Raw genomic sequence first — 15,907 nt, 5'->3', positions numbered from 1 at the left:
GAGGCTGGGCTGGGAGCTGGGGCTGGGGCTGGGGTGGGAGCTGGTGGGACCATGGGGGTTTGAGGCAAAGGGTTTGGAGGGAGGGTCACCTCCGGTCTTGAGGGTCAGTGCTGGAGAAGGTGATGCTGTTCACTGGATAATGGCGGCGAAAGAATAGCCTGCAAGGAGGGTGGGGAAGGTCACACTCAAAAATGAGGACCCCTAGGCGCCTTAAGCATGGGGTTTCACAGGGTTGAGTACACATACTTCCTTTGGTTGTCCGTCAGTGTAATGCCCTGGGCGGACACCTTGAAGTGGACAACTGCTGGTGTTGGGCGGGGGCTGCAGCTCAGAGCTGCAGAGCTGGCCCGGGCCACGGCTTGGGGGCCTGTCAGTGACTCTGTCTCCACTGAGGTCAAGTAGAGCACGCTGCAGGCTATGGGGGCAGGGAGTGGGTCACAGAGGGAGTGCCCATCTTCTAGCCACCCCCACCAGCTCTTGCACATTCCCCAGCTACTGCTGTCACAGGCTTTACAATCACATAGATGACTTGTTAAAAAGGCAGATTCCACGACTTTACCGGAACTACAGTCAGAAGCAAGGCAGAAAAGCCTGAGAATCTACATTCTAACAAGTTTCTCCCTGCTACCACCCCATGATCCTCTTTCTTGTTCATGAGACTTTGAAACCCTAGGCTGAGGACCCAATTCCTCATCCCCAACAGGATGGGGCTCCCCTGCCCTCATGGGTTGGCCAGGGCTCACCCACCCCAAGGCCTTTCAGTGCCCCATGCCCTGTATCGACAATGCCCCCTTGGTGCCCAGGGAGAGGGAGGGGAGCGGACGGGAGGTCTCTACCAGCACCCTGACGCAGGAGGTCTGCTGCTGTGCTCATGTTGGTGGGCACTGGAGCCTCTGGGGTCTCTTCCAGAGGATCTGAGGGCAATGAGAACCGACAGAGAAGCTCAGAAGGCAGAGCGTTCCCCAAGCTGGAGCACTCCCTCTGCCTCCCCAAGGGAAGGCGGGGAGCCAAGACCTGTGGATCCTGCTTTGGCTGCAGGGGGTGGGGAGAGGTGGGGAGGACAGATGACCAGACACCCACCTTTGCTGGGAATGTGCAGGCAGCAGGGCAGGGAGATGGGGGAGATGGAGTGCTGGGAGACCAAGGCGGACAGGCTGCCTGTGGGCGAGGAGGTGGGAAAGTCCTGAGGTGCCCAGGGTGCCCCGCCTTTCCCTTCCACCCTCCTGAGATCCTTTGGCGTCTCCCTAAACCGACTCAATGTAGCCTTCCCCCAGCTCCTGCTTCTCACCAAAGTAGGGCTCACTGGGGCAGCCCTTGATCTTCACCCCTTTGGGCCCAGTCTCGATGAGGAAATGGCGGACCAGCTGTTCCAAGGGGTCCCCTGAGAGGAAGAGGGGAAGATTGTGGCTTTAGGATTCCAGGTTCCAGCTTCTTCCCTAATGGGATTCTTTCCCAAGTAGCTGAGGTCTTTTCCTGCCTTTCCCCTCCACAGCGGCGTGGCCCGCACATCACCCCCACCCGCCCTGTTACCTTGCCTCTGGCACCACCCCCAACTTCGTCCCCACCCCAATCAGGTTTGGGCGTTCTGTACCTTTCCAGGGCTGGGCACTGGGTGGCGGTGTGGCCACCTTGAGGGCCAGCCCATAAGCTCCTTGGAATGAATGACTGTCCCTGATCAGGAAGGCCCCAGGGTCCTTGTCCTTCAGCAGGGCAATGGCTGCAGGGTGAGGGGTAGCGGGCAGTGAGGAGGAGAAGTTTTCACAGGGGTGGACTGAGCGCCATGCAGCCCCCCTCCTCCGCCGACAAGCTCCATGGGTCTCTTTTGCCCTGGCAGCTGTGGTGGTGGTAGGAGTCTGAGGACAGGGCTCTAGGATTCACAGGGGCTTTGACCATGTTGGATCTCACCGCCTTGGCCCAAAGCCCAGAATCACCTGCTGGTAAACGCTCAGCCAAGAGTAAACACAGCTGAGACAGGAGGAGCCAAGAGCTTCAACAGGATGGGACTTAAAACCAAGACAGACACCCAGGAGGGTGGGATGGAGTTGGGTGGCGGCAGGCTGGCTTCTCACCTTGGTCACGGGACAGGTGTGGCTTGTACCAGAACTTGGATGTATCCTGGACGAACTTGACATTGCTTTGGCTCTCTTGTGTAGGAGGCTCTAGGACAGGGAGGGAGTAGGTTCAGACCCCAGGGTACCCGGGTCCCCATCCATGCTATATCCCAGGAAAAAGGGTGCTCTCAAGGTGACCCCAACCCCCTCAAGGCCTTTATACCTGGGGGTTGGGGGACATTATCCGAGAGCAGAGGTGCGAAGGTGACATGGTGACTGATGCCTCTGGCTGGCGATGATGCCTGCTCTGGGCCCCAGGGTCCTGGCTGTTGCCCCGGCCCAGGCAGGTGGCGTTTCTCAGGAAGTGGGGGCTGGGTAAGGCCGTTGGTGTCATAGGAGGCAGCCAGGGGGAAAGCAGGTGTGGGTGAGCTCTGAGGCGGCTCTGGGCTGGCCACAAGCCAGGGCATCTGGGAAGGCACAGGAGTGAGGGGAGACCTATCTGGGCTGTCTGGGGGGCCTCGAGGGCCTTGCCAGGGGGCGTGGCGGAGGCCAGGAAGTGTGGTAGGCACAGGGCTCCGAGGACTGGCGCCATCTGAGAGGCCCCCTGGACTCCTTTCCTGAGGCCAGTCACTTGGCGAGCTGGGAGGAAAGGTCGGAGAGACGGGGCTAGGGGCCAGAGGCTCAGGCCCACTTCCCGACGGCAGGTCAGGGGCCTTTCCGGTGCCTGCCTGGGAAACAGGGGGCAAGGCCTCGCCAGAACTCAGTCTCTGAGTGGGCGCTGAGGTGGGGGACCTAGTGTCCTGTCGCCGAGTGCTGTAGGGTGGAAGGGCAGATGGTCAGCAGAGCCCCCATTGTGGCTGCTCCCACCCCACCTGCCTTCATCAACTGCTTGGACAAGAAAGCACTCGAGTGTCCCCGGCCCCTCTGCATACCTTTCCTTGCCCTGGACTGGGCTGCTGGTATGCAGGGGCGTGGAGGGACCAGACAACCCTGACGAAGCACTGCCTGGGGCATCTCGGGGAGACCGAGGCAGTGTACTGTGCCCACTGGGGCCCTCCCTCCAGGACACCGGCTCCAGCGACTCTGCAGTGAAGGGGAGAGGTGGGCTGTGAGCAGGATGGGGCTCTTCTGGCTTAGTTGTTCCTCACCCTGTTCCCCCTTGACTTTCCCACCATCTTCCAGAACCTCCTCTGCCCTGGGCATTCCGCTCTCTGGTGCCCCTCACCTGCAGATGCCAAGGGTCCTGCTGAGGCCAGGTGCCCAGGCAATGGGTACCTGTTCCCTCCCTCCTCCGTAGGGATCTCGTAGCTCAGCTTCCTAGATTGTGGATAGGGCGGGCTGCCCGGGGAAATGGAGCCAGCCCTTGGGGAGTGGGCACCAGGGCTGGGATACCCTCTGCCCTCTCCTGGAGAGCCACAGCTATGAGGCACGCGGCCATATGCTGGGCAGTAACTGGGAACTGCTCCTCCATAGCTGTATGTCACCAGGGCAGGGTACCCTGGATGCCCATACCTGCCTTCGGGGCACATAGTGTAGGAGCAGCCTTCGTGCCCTTCCTCGCCTGCCTTGGGTGACTTCAGGCAGCTGTAGTCAGGCATCGGGGCATGGTGATGCCCACAGGCAGGCAAGAGCAGAGGCAGCGGGTGCCCAGGCCGCACTGGGTGCAGGAGAGGCTTGCCAGCCTCACTTGCCCACCCTTCTCCAGCTTCCCTCTCCAACCGCAGTCCATACAAGGCTGCTGTAGGCAGCGCCAGCTTTTCCTCGCAGGCTGGGCATGGGTATAGGGCAGGCAGCCCAGGGTCCTCCAGGATGACCACCTCCCGGTAGCCTGGGGCGCGGTAGCCAAAGTCCCCAGTGGCTGGTTTCCCCATCTCAGGTGGGCAAGGGTATGGCCCCTCTGACAGCGATCGGCAGAGGCGCCTCTTCTCCATCGAGGCCTCAGCGTAGCCCTGGGGGGATCCCTCATAGCCCCCATAGGCCAGTCGCCTCCTCTCCAGCGTTCCCTCTGGCCGGTAGTAGCCCCCATTGGGGACCCCGCAGGACTCCCGGTAGCCCTGGCGGCAGGAGCAGTGGCGGCTGAGGCCAGGCCTGTGGCCTGGATACACTCCGAGGTGGGGGCCTCCGCCCACAGTGGGCTGCTCTTCGTCATCTAGGATGGCCGTCTCTCGCCCAGCCCCCCGGCCCCCACTGGCTATTCCGCAGCCTCCTAGGAGGCGATCCAACTCCTGCCGTTCAGCAGCCGTAGGGGGTGGCCGGCCAGGGGACTCAGCAGCTGGCTCTGTGGTCAGCGTGGAGGAATGGCCCGAGTCGCTGCTGACAGAGAGCATGGGGGGTGGTGGAGGCTCTGGAGAGGGTGCCGGGGGGGTCTGCCGGGGGGGCCGCTGCACCTGGGCATAAGGACTGCCATCCAGGGGACCCCGGGTGTGGGTCAGGGAGCCTGAGTGGGGAAGAGGATCAGGGAGGGAGGGCAAGCAGGGAATAGGGAGGGAGAGAGAGAGTTCATGAGAGGGGATGGCACTGGAGATAGCCATCGGGCCGGGGGTGTCTCTCGAGAATGGGCTCTGCCTGGGGAGGAGGGAGTGTTCTTCTCCCTGGCCACCACCCCTCAGGGCCCTGCCACAACCCTGTACCTCCCACCCTGCAGGCTGCCCTGCGCACCATCCACACTGTCCTCGTGGTGCTGGTTGAAGTTCTCATAGGAGTCCCAGCGCACAGCTGGCTCAGTGGTGTTGTAGTCGACAGAGACCGAGGGGTCATTCCGTGGAGTGCTGCCTGTGGAAGGCCACTCGGGTGTTGGGGAGCAGAGGAGAGGCAGCCCTCAGTCCCCAGCCCATGTCCCTGCTCTTACCTTTGATCTTCTCGGGGCTGGAGGAGAAGACAAACTCCACGGAGGCTTGAAAGGGGAACTTCTCATCTATGGGGAGTGGACAGTGAAGAGCCAGGCCCCTGGCCCATACCACACTCTCCTGCCTGCCTGCCACCTGCCTGCCTGCCACCTGGGCTCCAGCCCCAGGCCACTTGTCTGAGACTCACCAGTCCAGGCCTCGTCCAGCTGGTCCTTGGGGAAAGTGAGCTGTGGTCCATGGATGGTGCAGGTGTGAAACTGGACTCGGAACACCAGGGTCCGGTCTGTGCCCCGGCCACCCTTGTGATAGCATGTTACCTGGGGGAAAGGCAGGAGGCTGGGAATCAGGCCTCATGTCCTCTTCTGTGCTTCCACCCTGGGGACTGCCTAGTCACAGCTGCTGCCCTGCCTCGATCTCAAGGCGATCTCTCTACTCGCCCTCCAATCTGTCTCAAATTGGTGACTGTGTGGCTACCCACCAACCCCTGCCCCATCTCCGGGATTCTCCTTGTTGCCAGGAACCCCTCACCATGACATCGCCTTTGAGGAGGAGGGCTGGCTCCAGGCTGATGCAAAGCTGCTGGGGGCCAGGGCCTGCAATGTGACTGTGGGGAGAGAGGAGAAGGCAGAGATGAACCAGAGGCTCCTGTGTGCAGAGGCGGCTCTGCAGTCAGGGGGAGCCAGGAGACCAGAGTCTGAGCCCTGCCCAGGTGTCTGGGGAGGCTGGAGAAGCAGGAATGCAGGCAGCAAGCGGGGCCCTGGCCATGAAGTGTCAGGGGCCTGGGAATAGAGCACTCACTAGACTCCAGACGTGTAGACGAGCTGCATGGACTGGTAGATTTTAAGGAAGGGCTGGAAGCCTGGAGGGGCAGAGGAGAAGGTGCCGAGGGGTGCTGAGTGGAGGCGCCTGAAGGTGGCTCTCCCTAGGGAGCACATCTCAGGCAGACTCACCTGTGCCGGGTTCAAAGGCTGGCAGCGTGGGGACGAGCACATAGTGCAGGAAGAGAGGGCTGCTGTTCATTCTGATGGAGCCGGACAGCAGCCCACTGAAGTAGCTGATGTATCTGGCAGAGAGCGTGTCGAGGAGAACATAAGCCTTTTCCTCTGGAGGTCACCTTGTATCATTTCAACCATCCACCCTTAGAAAGCTGGCCCTTCTCCTCAGCACTTCCTTCCCGTCTACCAGGTCACCAGAAAGTTCTTCCTTGCATGTAATCTCAATGCCTCTTGCTCCCCTCTGCCTCAAAGCTCCTTCCCCAGAGCTCTGCTTCACTTTATAGTGGCAGGCCCCGACTGTCCTTCAGGTTCTCTTTATGGTGGACCTCCTCGTCTATTTATTCCCAGGTCTACTGCCTTCCATCCTACTGGCATGAAAGCTCCATGAGAGCAGGGGCTTTGTCTGCTTTGAATTCTCAGCACCTGGCACAGCGCCTGGCACACTCAGTGAAGGTGTGCTGCATGAATACGAGAGTCTTGGCCTTGGGAGCCATGAAGGGAGCTGCTCCTCTGGCCCATCCCCACCCAGGCTGCTCACCGACGCTGGGAGGGCTGCAGTTCTGTGGCCACCTTGTCCTCGCAGAATTTCCTCATGGTAAGAGTAGCCAGTGCCTGGTCGGCCCTGGGGACAGCAAGGCCAGTGTTGGGGATTAGGGACTAGTCTTCATCCTGGCCTCCCATCCCTGAGCCCCAGGGGAGGGAGGGTAGAGATGATCCCCTGAGTCTAGAGCAAGCCCAGAGTGGTGGTAATGAGAATGAGAAGCACCATGTACAGTCACTTTACTAGTTTTTGGGCCCCAGGCAGTTATTCCCTAAACTTTAGTTTTTTCATCTGTAAAATGGGGCAACAAAACCATCTCACGAGTTGAATTATATCCCCCCGAAAGACATGTACCTCAGAATGTGACCTTATTTGGAAATAGGGCCATTGCAGACATAATTAGTTAAGATGAGCTCATACTGAAGGAGGGTGGACCCTGAATCCAATATGATTGGTGTCCTTATAAGAAGAGAGGAAGAGACACAGACAGAGATGCACGGGGAGAACACCATGTGATGACAGAGGCAGAGATTACAGTGATGTGTCTGCAAACTGAGGAACGCCAAGGCTTGCCGGCCACCACCAGAAGGTAGAATGAGACAAGGAAGGATTCTATCTCGAGTCTCAGAGGAAGCAAGGGCCTGCCGACAGCTTGATTTGGGGCTTCTGGCCTCCAGAACTGTGAGACAGTATATTTCCACCGTTTTTTGTTTTTTGTTTTTTTTGAGATGGAGTCTCGCTGTGTTGCCCAGGTTGGAGTGCAGTGGCACCATGTGGTCTCACTGCAACCTCCGCCTCCCGAGTTCAAACGATTCTCCTGCTTCAGCCTCCTGAGTAGCTGGGATTACAGGCACCCACCACCACGCCCGGCTAATTTTTATATTTTTAGTAGAGACAGGGTTTCATCATGTTGGCCAAGCTGGTCTCAAACTCCTGATCTCAGGTGATCTGCCCACCTCGGCCTTCCAAAGTGCTGGGATTATAGGTGTGAGCCACGGCACCCGGCCCATTTCCACTGTTTTACACCACCCTGTTTGTGGCTGCCCCAGCAAACTTTACAGACCATCTACTGCAGACTGTGTTGCAGTACTAGTGATAAAAGGGAGGTGGAAATGCTAACTTGCCAGCAAAGGACTCTCAATGAAGAGGTGGGCTCCAGGGGAGATGGGTTCCTAAGGGGCCAGCTGGAGAAAGGGCCACTGGGGAAGGGGCTACTTGGATGCTGGAAGCCTCACCCTGCAGAGATCTTGCTGTAGTGCATGTAGGCAGAAACGATGACCCCGAGCTTGCCCTTGCTTCCCTGAGAGACAGAGAGACAGGGATGAGGGTCTGGGGGATCCAGGCTGACCTGGAGCCTCCAGGCACCAGGGAACCCGAGGTCCTGGCCCACCTTGCAGTATAGCACGACCACGTGCTGTGGGTCAGCACTGAGCCATGTCTCCATGGCTTTGCAGATGGAGCACAGCTTGTCCAGGGGTGGAGCATGCAGCTCAGGCCAGCCGAAGTCTTGAACCTGGGGAGAGTGCAGGGGTGCAACTGGGGCTGGGGTCCACCAACAGAGAGAGACAGGCGGGGTGGAAAGGGGACAGGGCATAGGGGTCTGGGGGCAAGGTTGGGGATCTGCTGGTTGTCCATGATAACCTCAGCACTTTCCTTATCTATACAATGGGCTGATACCTTCTGCATCACGTTTTGGGGTGTCTCCAGTAATATGTCATGCGAGAGGGGGGGCAGTGCTTAAGAGTGAAGTAGATGCCAATTGCTACTATTAATAACGAGGAAGCCGGGGGCTTCTGGGGTAGGGGTGGCTTGGTTTAATGACTGGGCAGGCCATTTCCTTCATACCTTGGGGTTTAAGCGGGTCAGGTCATGCCTTTTCTCTGAAAGGTTGAAGAGCTGAAATAAAGGGGGAGGGCTTTAGACAGAAGTGACCTCCGGCAATGAGGCACGAGGTGGAGGTGGATCCTAAGTAAGAATCTTCCTCTAAAACAAAGTGCAGGCCTGGCGCAGTGGCTCACGCCTGTAACCCCAGCACTTTGGGAGACCGAGGCGGGCGGATCACCTCCTGGGCAACAAAGTGAGACCCCATCTCGAAAAAAAAAAAAGTAAATAAATAAAGAAAATAAGAAGGTAGCTAAGGCCCGGCCTAGCTAGTCACAGCCAAGTCGCCAGCGTTCCGGAATTCTCTGCTCCGCTCCAGGCGCCACTGCGGACCCTGCCCCCGCCCCCGCCCCCGCCCCCGCCCCCGCCCCCACCACTCTGGTCCCGCCCACTAGCGGCCTCGCCTCCGGGGGTGACGTCAGTGATCAGCCTCGCCCATCTGGACCCCACGCCCCTCTCATTGGCTGACTCCTGATGGTCCCGCCCCTCACCAGGTACTTGTCCCGGTGCTTGGATTGCAGCACGTGGGCCAGCTCGCGCAGGTGGCCCCGGTGCCGCTGTTCATCGGGCCGCGCGGGGAAGGCGGCAGCCAAGATGCGTTCCGTCACGTAGGTGAGGTCTAAGTCCCAGCGCCGCTCCATGAGCGGATCCAGGCTGAAGCTCCTGGGGAGGGGGAGCCTACGCATGAACGCAGGGGCGGGGCACCCGGAGGTGGCTAGTGTGATGGGAAGGCTGTCTGTTGGGCAGCAGGTGAAGCCTGGTGGGTCCTGAGGGTGGGTGGGTCGGTCCGGAGGGAGAATACCGCTTTGCGGGTGGGGGGCTGTCCCGGGGAGCTTTGTTGAGGGGCACTGCCCTGGGCTGAGGTGTGGGGCCGGCGGAAAGGGGGTCACGTGGGACCACCCCAGCACCCTTACTTACCTGGGCAGAGTGCTGCGCTGCTTTGAGTGGTTCAGAGATTTGGTGGATCCCTGGTGGATAACAGACAGTGTCTGGACATCTCTTTGGGTGCCCCCTACTCTAGACAGCCCACTCCAGAGCCATGCACTTTTGTCTTCAGGAAATCTAGATCCTTACTCCCAAAGCTACCTGCTTCCCCCTCCTCCTCCAGCATCACCTTACCAGGTGCTCTATGCGCCTGACTGGGGCCGTGTTTCGCCGCTAGAGGGAGATGGGGGAGGAAAAGGGAGTGGTTACAGCAGGGGCAAGGAGAGTGTGGGCCTGGGGACAGTGGAAGGGAATGTCAGTGTCCTGATGAAGGCTGTACTGGACAAGGGGAGAGGAGTCCTACCCCCAGCAGGCCCAAGGGCACAAGGTCAGCAGAGGACTTAGACAGTTTTTCTTTCCTTGTAGGATGAGCAATACCCACAGCACTCCATTCAAGGTCATCTCCTGGGGGCCCTCTCTGGAGCCACCAGACCTCTGGACACCATGGCCAGGTTCCTTGCCCTCCCCACCCCATCCCAGAGCGCACTCACCAACTCCGCGGGAGGCAAGGCCTGACAGGCTGAAGTCACCTGGAAGGGGACCGAGTAAGGAACTGAGCTCCTGGTGAAGGGCTCTCCTGGGCTTGAGGATGGGGTAGCCCCTCAGCTTCAGGAGGAAGGTGGAGGGGCCTTCAGCGGATGGGCACAGGCTCCAGCTGAGGTTGTGCTATTTAAGGGCACCTCCCCTCTGGCCTCTTGGTCCCCCACCCCCCAGGCCCCCCACTTGTTGCTCTTGGCGCTCAGCCCCCAGCCCACACAGACCCCCATTCATCCAGCTGCAGGGCAGGAGTTATATATAGAGCACGCAGGCAGGCCATGGCCAGGGACGGACACTGGCCTCTTTCACCGGGAGACCCCGCCCCTGGGCACACAGCTCCCCCAAGCCAGCTCCAGGGCCTTGGGACCCTCCTTCCCTGCCCTGCAGGAAGACCAGGGAACCTCCTCAGAGATAAGGCTGTCTTGGGTGCCCAGTGGACAGTGGGCGCTATCTACAGCTTATTTCTGGAAAGGCCCAGTTTTTCCAGGGCCCAGGACAAGGCCCGCCCAGGCATTTTGAGGACCCTTCCCCAGAGGGAAGGCACAGCCCATCCGGCTGCCCAGTCTCTGAAATCCTACTCCCCCACCCTTCCTCCTCCTCATTCTCCTCCTCTTCCCCACCCCCATCCTCTCGCCAGCTGCAGCCTGGGCACAGCACCAAGACAAACGCTGTCTCGCTGTCCACCCGCCTGGGCCGGCCAGCCCTCCAGAAGGCGGAGTAGGGTGGTTCTTAAAGGGCCCAGTCAGCACCCCTCCCACCCAGGAGGGGTTCCCCAATAGTGAGAGGGGTGGAGGTGCAGGGTTGATGCCAGTGTGGTTGGAGAAGCCTGTTTGGGAGGAGGAAGGGACTCCAGACCCTCTCCCCCTATCAGGTAGAATCAGGTACCCACCTTTGCTTCACATTTTCTGTGCGTCGCCACCTTGCAGACTAGGGGAGGTAGGGGGAGGAGAGGGGTTAGCAGGGGCCTGTGGGACAGTGGAAGGAATGGCCTTCCCTCATCTCCCAGACCCTGGAACCAGATCCTGGGACTTCCAGGATCCCAGCTGGACTGGGCTGGCTAGGGCGGAGGAGCAGGGCTAGGTTTTGAGGGAAGACTGTGGCAGTGGGGTACTACTGCCCAGGCCAGGGGTAACGTTCCAGGGTGGGTGGAGGTGAGGAGGAAGGGAGGGAAGGAAGACTACAGTCACAAGTCAGGATGGGAAGATGGTGGAGAATACTGGGTCTCCTGGGTTGTGGGGGTATCTGTCATGGGGAGCCAGGGCCATCTGAAGGGGGAGGCAGCTGCCTCTTAGGTGCCATTGTGCCTAATCCAGGAGCAGTATATTACATTTGAGATTGTGTGAGTTGGCTTGCTGGAGTTGTGCAACACAGTGGTACTGGGTGGAGGGTCTCAGAGTCACAGGACAGAGCGCCTCACCTCTGCACGAAACGCCTGTCCCATCGATGGTCACCTTACATACTGCACAGACTGGAGGTTTCTTCCGGAAAACCTTCTCCCGGAAGCTATGAGGCTCAGCTTTCCTAGGCTGAGGGTGGAAAGACAAACAGAAGTGTGAGTTCCCAGTGGGCCCATCTTCATCTTTGGGACTGGGCAGGAGCCTTGCCTTAGCACTGCACTGGTTTCCTCCATCCAGATCAAGCCCTCAAACTTGTAGGACGCACTTGGCCACAGCTGCTTCAGGGCGGTCATTTGGTCTGTCCTCAATTGTGTATGGAATCTGACCCCTTGCGTCACCTTTGCTGGGTCAGCTCCTCCCCAGGGGATCACTTGGGCCCCTCACGTGGCCCTGGTATGTGATGCCCTTGTGGAAAGCCCACATGCTCAGGCTTTCCCCCTGGTGCAGTGGGGGTACTCCCTGACTCTTCCCATCGTGTCCTCCCTGCATGGAGACCTGTGTGCAGAGTGAGCAGGGAGGTTCCAGACATACGTGTTGTATGTCAGTCCTGCAGCACCAGACTGAGCCAGCAGGAGTGGCCTCAGCCAGTCCTGCTCCTTTAGCTCCCGCTGTCCCCACGCTCCAGGCAGCTGACATGCCCTCCTCCCCCACGGTCAGAACAACATGTTTACTCATTGTGCATTGAGGCAGCAGACAGCAATTGTATAAGGGGGGTGGTCATGCTGGAGGGAAACAGAGGCCTGTCACTGGGGAGAGATGTTTAGCTGGTTTTGGATGCTGTGAGCTCTCCCCTGACCCCCTGCCCCCTGGCACTTGGGATTCATTCACACACTGAATGAGGAAGGAGTGGACCAGATTCCCTGTTCAGCCCCTCCTGATCCAGAGGTGCAGTGAAGCAGGAGCCTGGGATGCCCCCTTATGGCCCAGGCCTATCTCAGTCCCTTCCCCTCCCACTGTGGCTTCACTCTGCCTATCCTCTGTCTGGGGACACCTTGTCTCCTTGCCACCTCTGTGTTTTACCCATATTCCCCCTCCTCTGGAGTTCAGACTCCTGCTGTCCACCTCCTGGGGACCCATCACAGTAGTATCTCAGGTTGTCCTGAGCTGCTGCTTTTGGGGCAAGGCTGGGAAGTTGGGAAAGGGAGTGATGGGGATGTGGGCAGCATCTCTGGTTTCTTGACTGTCCCTGCAACACTTCTGGGCTGGACCAAGTTTGTGGGACCCACTAGGACACTTGGGAGCATGCAGGCATTAGCAGCAGATATGGATGTTGTCAGTGGAAAGCAAACCTCCAGTTCCAAAGCACTCCTGACTCCCTCTCCTCTCTCCTTTTCTGCCCTGCCACCCCATTTCCCTCAAACTTCCCCGGGCCAGGGAAGGGGCCTGATGATCTCTGAGTCTGTTCTAGGATACCTGGATAGTGCGTGGCAAAGTCCTACAGTGAGGTACCTGGGACTTAGGTTTGGGGGGCCAGGACCCCCAGGGTTGGCCCAGGCTAGAGCAGGGAAGGTGAGAGGAGCCAAAACAGACAGCGGTACCCACTCTAACCCAAACATCCCCTCACACTACAGCCCTGGCCACTCCGGAGGGGATGCTGGGCCAGGAGAGAAGGCTGAGGAAGCTGAAATTGGGAAGAGGGCCTGGCCTGATTCCAGGTCCCCTCCCCCACTGCCCGCACCTCCACCCCTGCCCCTCTTTTGCCCAGCTGGTGGGCACTCCTACCCTGCTTGTGGCCCGGCTGCTGTCCCTCCTCCCCAGGGCTCTGAGCAGCCTCTCCACAGGGCCGCTGGACTTCATGGTGTTCTGCTGGCTGGGGTGCTGGCCCCAGGGCCTGAACAATGCTGGGGCCTGGCCCGGAGCTTCCTGGAAGCGGCCTGGCGGAGGCAGCCGCTTCCCCTGGGCGGAGGGTAGGCTGTCTGGCTGGTGTGAGGAGAAGCCCGGCCCTGGAAGTGGAGGGAAGTGCAGGCGGGAAGGGGGCAGGTCGCTGCTCCAGGAAGTGGAGGGGGGAGGATGTGGGGGAGGCCAGGAGATCAGATTCCCAGGATCTACCCTGCTGGGAGTATCAGCCTGTGATCTTTTGCTCCCCCCATTCCCCCAACTCTGGAGCTGTCCCACACCTGGGACACCACACTCTCCAGGGATCTGCAGGGATCCATGGTCTTGAGATCCTGCCCCCAGTGGGGCCGGGTGAGAATTCTGGTCTCAGGGCAGGGCTAAAGGGCAAGTGGGGAACAGTGTGTCCCAGCCAGGCTCCAGCCAGAACTCTCAAGCTCTCGAGGGACTTCCGCTGGGGAGGGAGTGGAGCTGGGAACTACTACCAGCAGGCAGGCCCAGGATCCCAAGTGTGTCCTGAGAGTCAGGTAAAAATGGGACTGGGGGCCCCCTTCCTGTCTCAGTTTCACTCTGTATGAAGTAGGAAAAGGAAAGCATGCACCGTCCACCTTTACCCTCACTACACCTTGCAAGGCCAAGTTCCAGCCACAAGACTGCTTTGCTCAGGTTTGGGGAGTAATCCATTTTCCTGCCACAGCCTAAGGCATATGAGGCCCTTCTCCTGAAAGCCCCCAGGTTTCTGCTTCTGACACAGTGCCCCCCACTCACCCATTCCCTGGCTTTGTTTCAGACATGATCTCACAGATCCCTAGCCCTCTTTCCAGCCCTGCAACTTGGGCTCTCCACCCAAGGGCTGCACCCTCCCCCTGCCGCAACCCCGAAGCCTGAGTACTACCTTCATGGCTCTCCTGGGTCTGCTCTCCTTTCTCAGCAGCTGTCCCAGGGCCTGAGGACTGGACAGGAGGTCCCCCCTCCCAACACATACTCCACCCCCATCCATGGGCCTCCTGCCTCCCTCCTGGGAACATGGCCAACTTCCCGTCCTGGGAGTCAAGGGAGGGAGGTGGATGGGGCCTTGGAAAAGGGGGAGTAATCTCCCTAAAAGCTAAGGGGTTAATGGCCTGGGAGTCTTCAGCCCCAAGCTGTGGACAGCAGCCCCTGGGACCGGCTGTAGCTGTCACTTGAAAGAATGTGCAAATGTGCCCCTCTCATTTGCATGGTATTTATTGAATGTCCCAGTACTCAGGCAACTCCCACAGCCCTGGCTTCTCCCACGGGATCCCTTCTACTTGCCTCCTGCTCCTTCATACCCGTCAGGATGGGTTCTCTGGGATGGAGAATCCTGCATTCTCTGGGGTGAGGCCTGCTGTGGGTGCCCACTTGAGACCCTTGTGAGGACCTGACTGGGCTGGGCCTAGCCTGAGACCTTTCCCTTGAAGCTCCAATTTTCCAGGCCAAGAAGTGTGTCCCCGGGATATCCTGGCCAGAAGGTGGCATCTGTGTGGCAGGCCTGGGCCCCCGGCCTGTAACTGGAGAGGAGCACGGGCTCTGCGACCCACCCCCATCCTGCCAGGCTGGCTGTGTCCCAGCACATTCCAGGCCCCTGGCCAGTGTGGGCAACCGGGCCTGGCCTTGTCCAGCCCCCAGCCCTGCTTGGGGGAGATGGGGCAGTGTGACAAGGTGGGCGGTGGGGGTGGCTTTTTTCTGTCCAGTCCCACCTTCTATGGCACATGGCCCTGACCAGGATTCCTCTACAGGATTCGCTCTCCTGCTGCCTCCATAGGGGCTGAAAGTCCCCTCACCTGGAACAGGTCCCCAGACATCCTGTCACCTTCACTGGTCTCACATTCCCCACCCAGACCCTGCAAGGAGATGCCCAAGCAGTGAGTCCGGTGAGGGGTGGGGTGGTCAGGATCCTCTGTGGCTGTGAGTCCCTCCCATCCTGTGGCACTCGCACCTCGGAAGGGAGGCAGGGATGGAATCCCTATGAGCCAGTCCCGAGGGGAAAAGTAGCTCACTTGAGGAGGGCTGGGAAGGCATCACTAGACCCACTTGGACCCTCACCCTCCTCCCGCCTGTAACATTCCAGAGCCTGTCAACTCCTCCCCTAGCCGGGCCCCCTCTTTCTCCGAAGTCTTGGGTTTGTTTGGAGAACCCCCTCCACCCACACCCCCCTTCCTGGAAATAGCTGTGGTTGGAAGGGAGGCTGGGAGCCCGGCCGCCGCGGAGGAGGGGTAAGGCCCAGGGAAGGAGCGAGGGAGGGCGGCGGCTCCGGGGGTGTGCCCAGAAGGGTCTGGAGGATGGGTGCAGAGAAGGAAGGGGGTCGCAGAACGGGGCTGGCGAGTCGAAGTAGCCTCATCTGTGCCCGCTTGGGACTCAATGTCCCACATGTGAAGCAGGAAAGGAAAACCAGGCCGGGTCCCGGGCGCTGCTCCCCGCTGCTGCCGGGTCCCGGGCCTGCGTGTGTGGCACGGCTCGCGGCCCCATGCGCCCCGGGTGCTGGAAGGTGTGGCAGCCTGATCGAGTAGGACCGCGGCCGCGCCCCGCCCCCTAGTCACTGTCCCGGCCTCCAGCTGCTCCCAGCTCCCCGCGGCCAGCCAGAGTCCCCAGCCTCAGTCCCGGGCCGCGCCCCGCGCCCTCTCGACCTCCGGCGGCCCCGCGCCCCCTGGCGCCCGCCCCTGGCACTGCCCGCGCGGCCGTGACGCAGAGGCCGCCACCCGCGCAGCGCGGCGCGGCCACTCACCTGCGGGGGGCGCCCGGCGGGGCGGGGGCGCGGCGGGGCGGGGCAGCAGCAGGGGGAGCCCCCGGGCCAGCCCATCCCGCCCGTGCCCGCGCGGAGCGG

At 60.3% G+C, this 15,907-nt stretch overlaps 1 protein-coding gene across 3 annotated transcripts in view; it reads right to left on the bottom strand.

The window, feature by feature from the left end:
- Positions 1-15,907, bottom strand: part of TNS2 (tensin 2) — a 22,577-nt gene that overhangs the window by 5,911 nt on the left and 759 nt on the right. Inside the window, exons 2-28 of one of the 3 annotated variants that reach the window (XM_026454677.2) lie at positions 15,809-15,907; positions 11,253-11,361; positions 10,725-10,762; positions 9,790-9,828; positions 9,434-9,472; positions 9,233-9,282; positions 8,806-8,977; positions 8,279-8,329; positions 7,824-7,946; positions 7,669-7,733; positions 6,431-6,514; positions 5,848-5,960; positions 5,696-5,756; positions 5,426-5,501; positions 5,085-5,214; positions 4,900-4,965; positions 4,710-4,823; positions 3,277-4,488; positions 2,984-3,134; positions 2,275-2,864; positions 2,070-2,159; positions 1,592-1,717; positions 1,289-1,381; positions 1,081-1,158; positions 837-914; positions 247-415; positions 90-158 (exon numbers count right to left, since the gene is read on the bottom strand). In XM_026454677.2, the coding sequence (XP_026310462.1) occupies positions 90-158; positions 247-415; positions 837-914; positions 1,081-1,158; positions 1,289-1,381; positions 1,592-1,717; positions 2,070-2,159; positions 2,275-2,864; positions 2,984-3,134; positions 3,277-4,488; positions 4,710-4,823; positions 4,900-4,965; positions 5,085-5,214; positions 5,426-5,501; positions 5,696-5,756; positions 5,848-5,960; positions 6,431-6,514; positions 7,669-7,733; positions 7,824-7,946; positions 8,279-8,329; positions 8,806-8,977; positions 9,233-9,282; positions 9,434-9,472; positions 9,790-9,828; positions 10,725-10,762; positions 11,253-11,361; positions 15,809-15,883 (4,061 nt within the window). In that variant the 5' untranslated portion in view covers positions 15,884-15,907. Of the gene's footprint in view, positions 1-89; positions 159-246; positions 416-836; positions 915-1,080; positions 1,159-1,288; positions 1,382-1,591; positions 1,718-2,069; positions 2,160-2,274; positions 2,865-2,983; positions 3,135-3,276; positions 4,489-4,709; positions 4,824-4,899; positions 4,966-5,084; positions 5,215-5,425; positions 5,502-5,695; positions 5,757-5,847; positions 5,961-6,430; positions 6,515-7,668; positions 7,734-7,823; positions 7,947-8,278; positions 8,330-8,805; positions 8,978-9,232; positions 9,283-9,433; positions 9,473-9,789; positions 9,829-10,724; positions 10,763-11,252; positions 11,362-12,954; positions 13,314-15,808 lie in introns of those variants that run through there. The other 2 variants (XM_026454676.1, XM_026454678.2) reach the window with 2 other exon arrangements.

This window comes from Piliocolobus tephrosceles, chromosome 10, assembly GCF_002776525.5.
Source record: "Piliocolobus tephrosceles isolate RC106 chromosome 10, ASM277652v3, whole genome shotgun sequence".
Taxonomy (NCBI): Eukaryota; Metazoa; Chordata; class Mammalia; order Primates; family Cercopithecidae; genus Piliocolobus; species Piliocolobus tephrosceles.
This window is presented reverse-complemented; position numbering and strand designations above follow the sequence as displayed.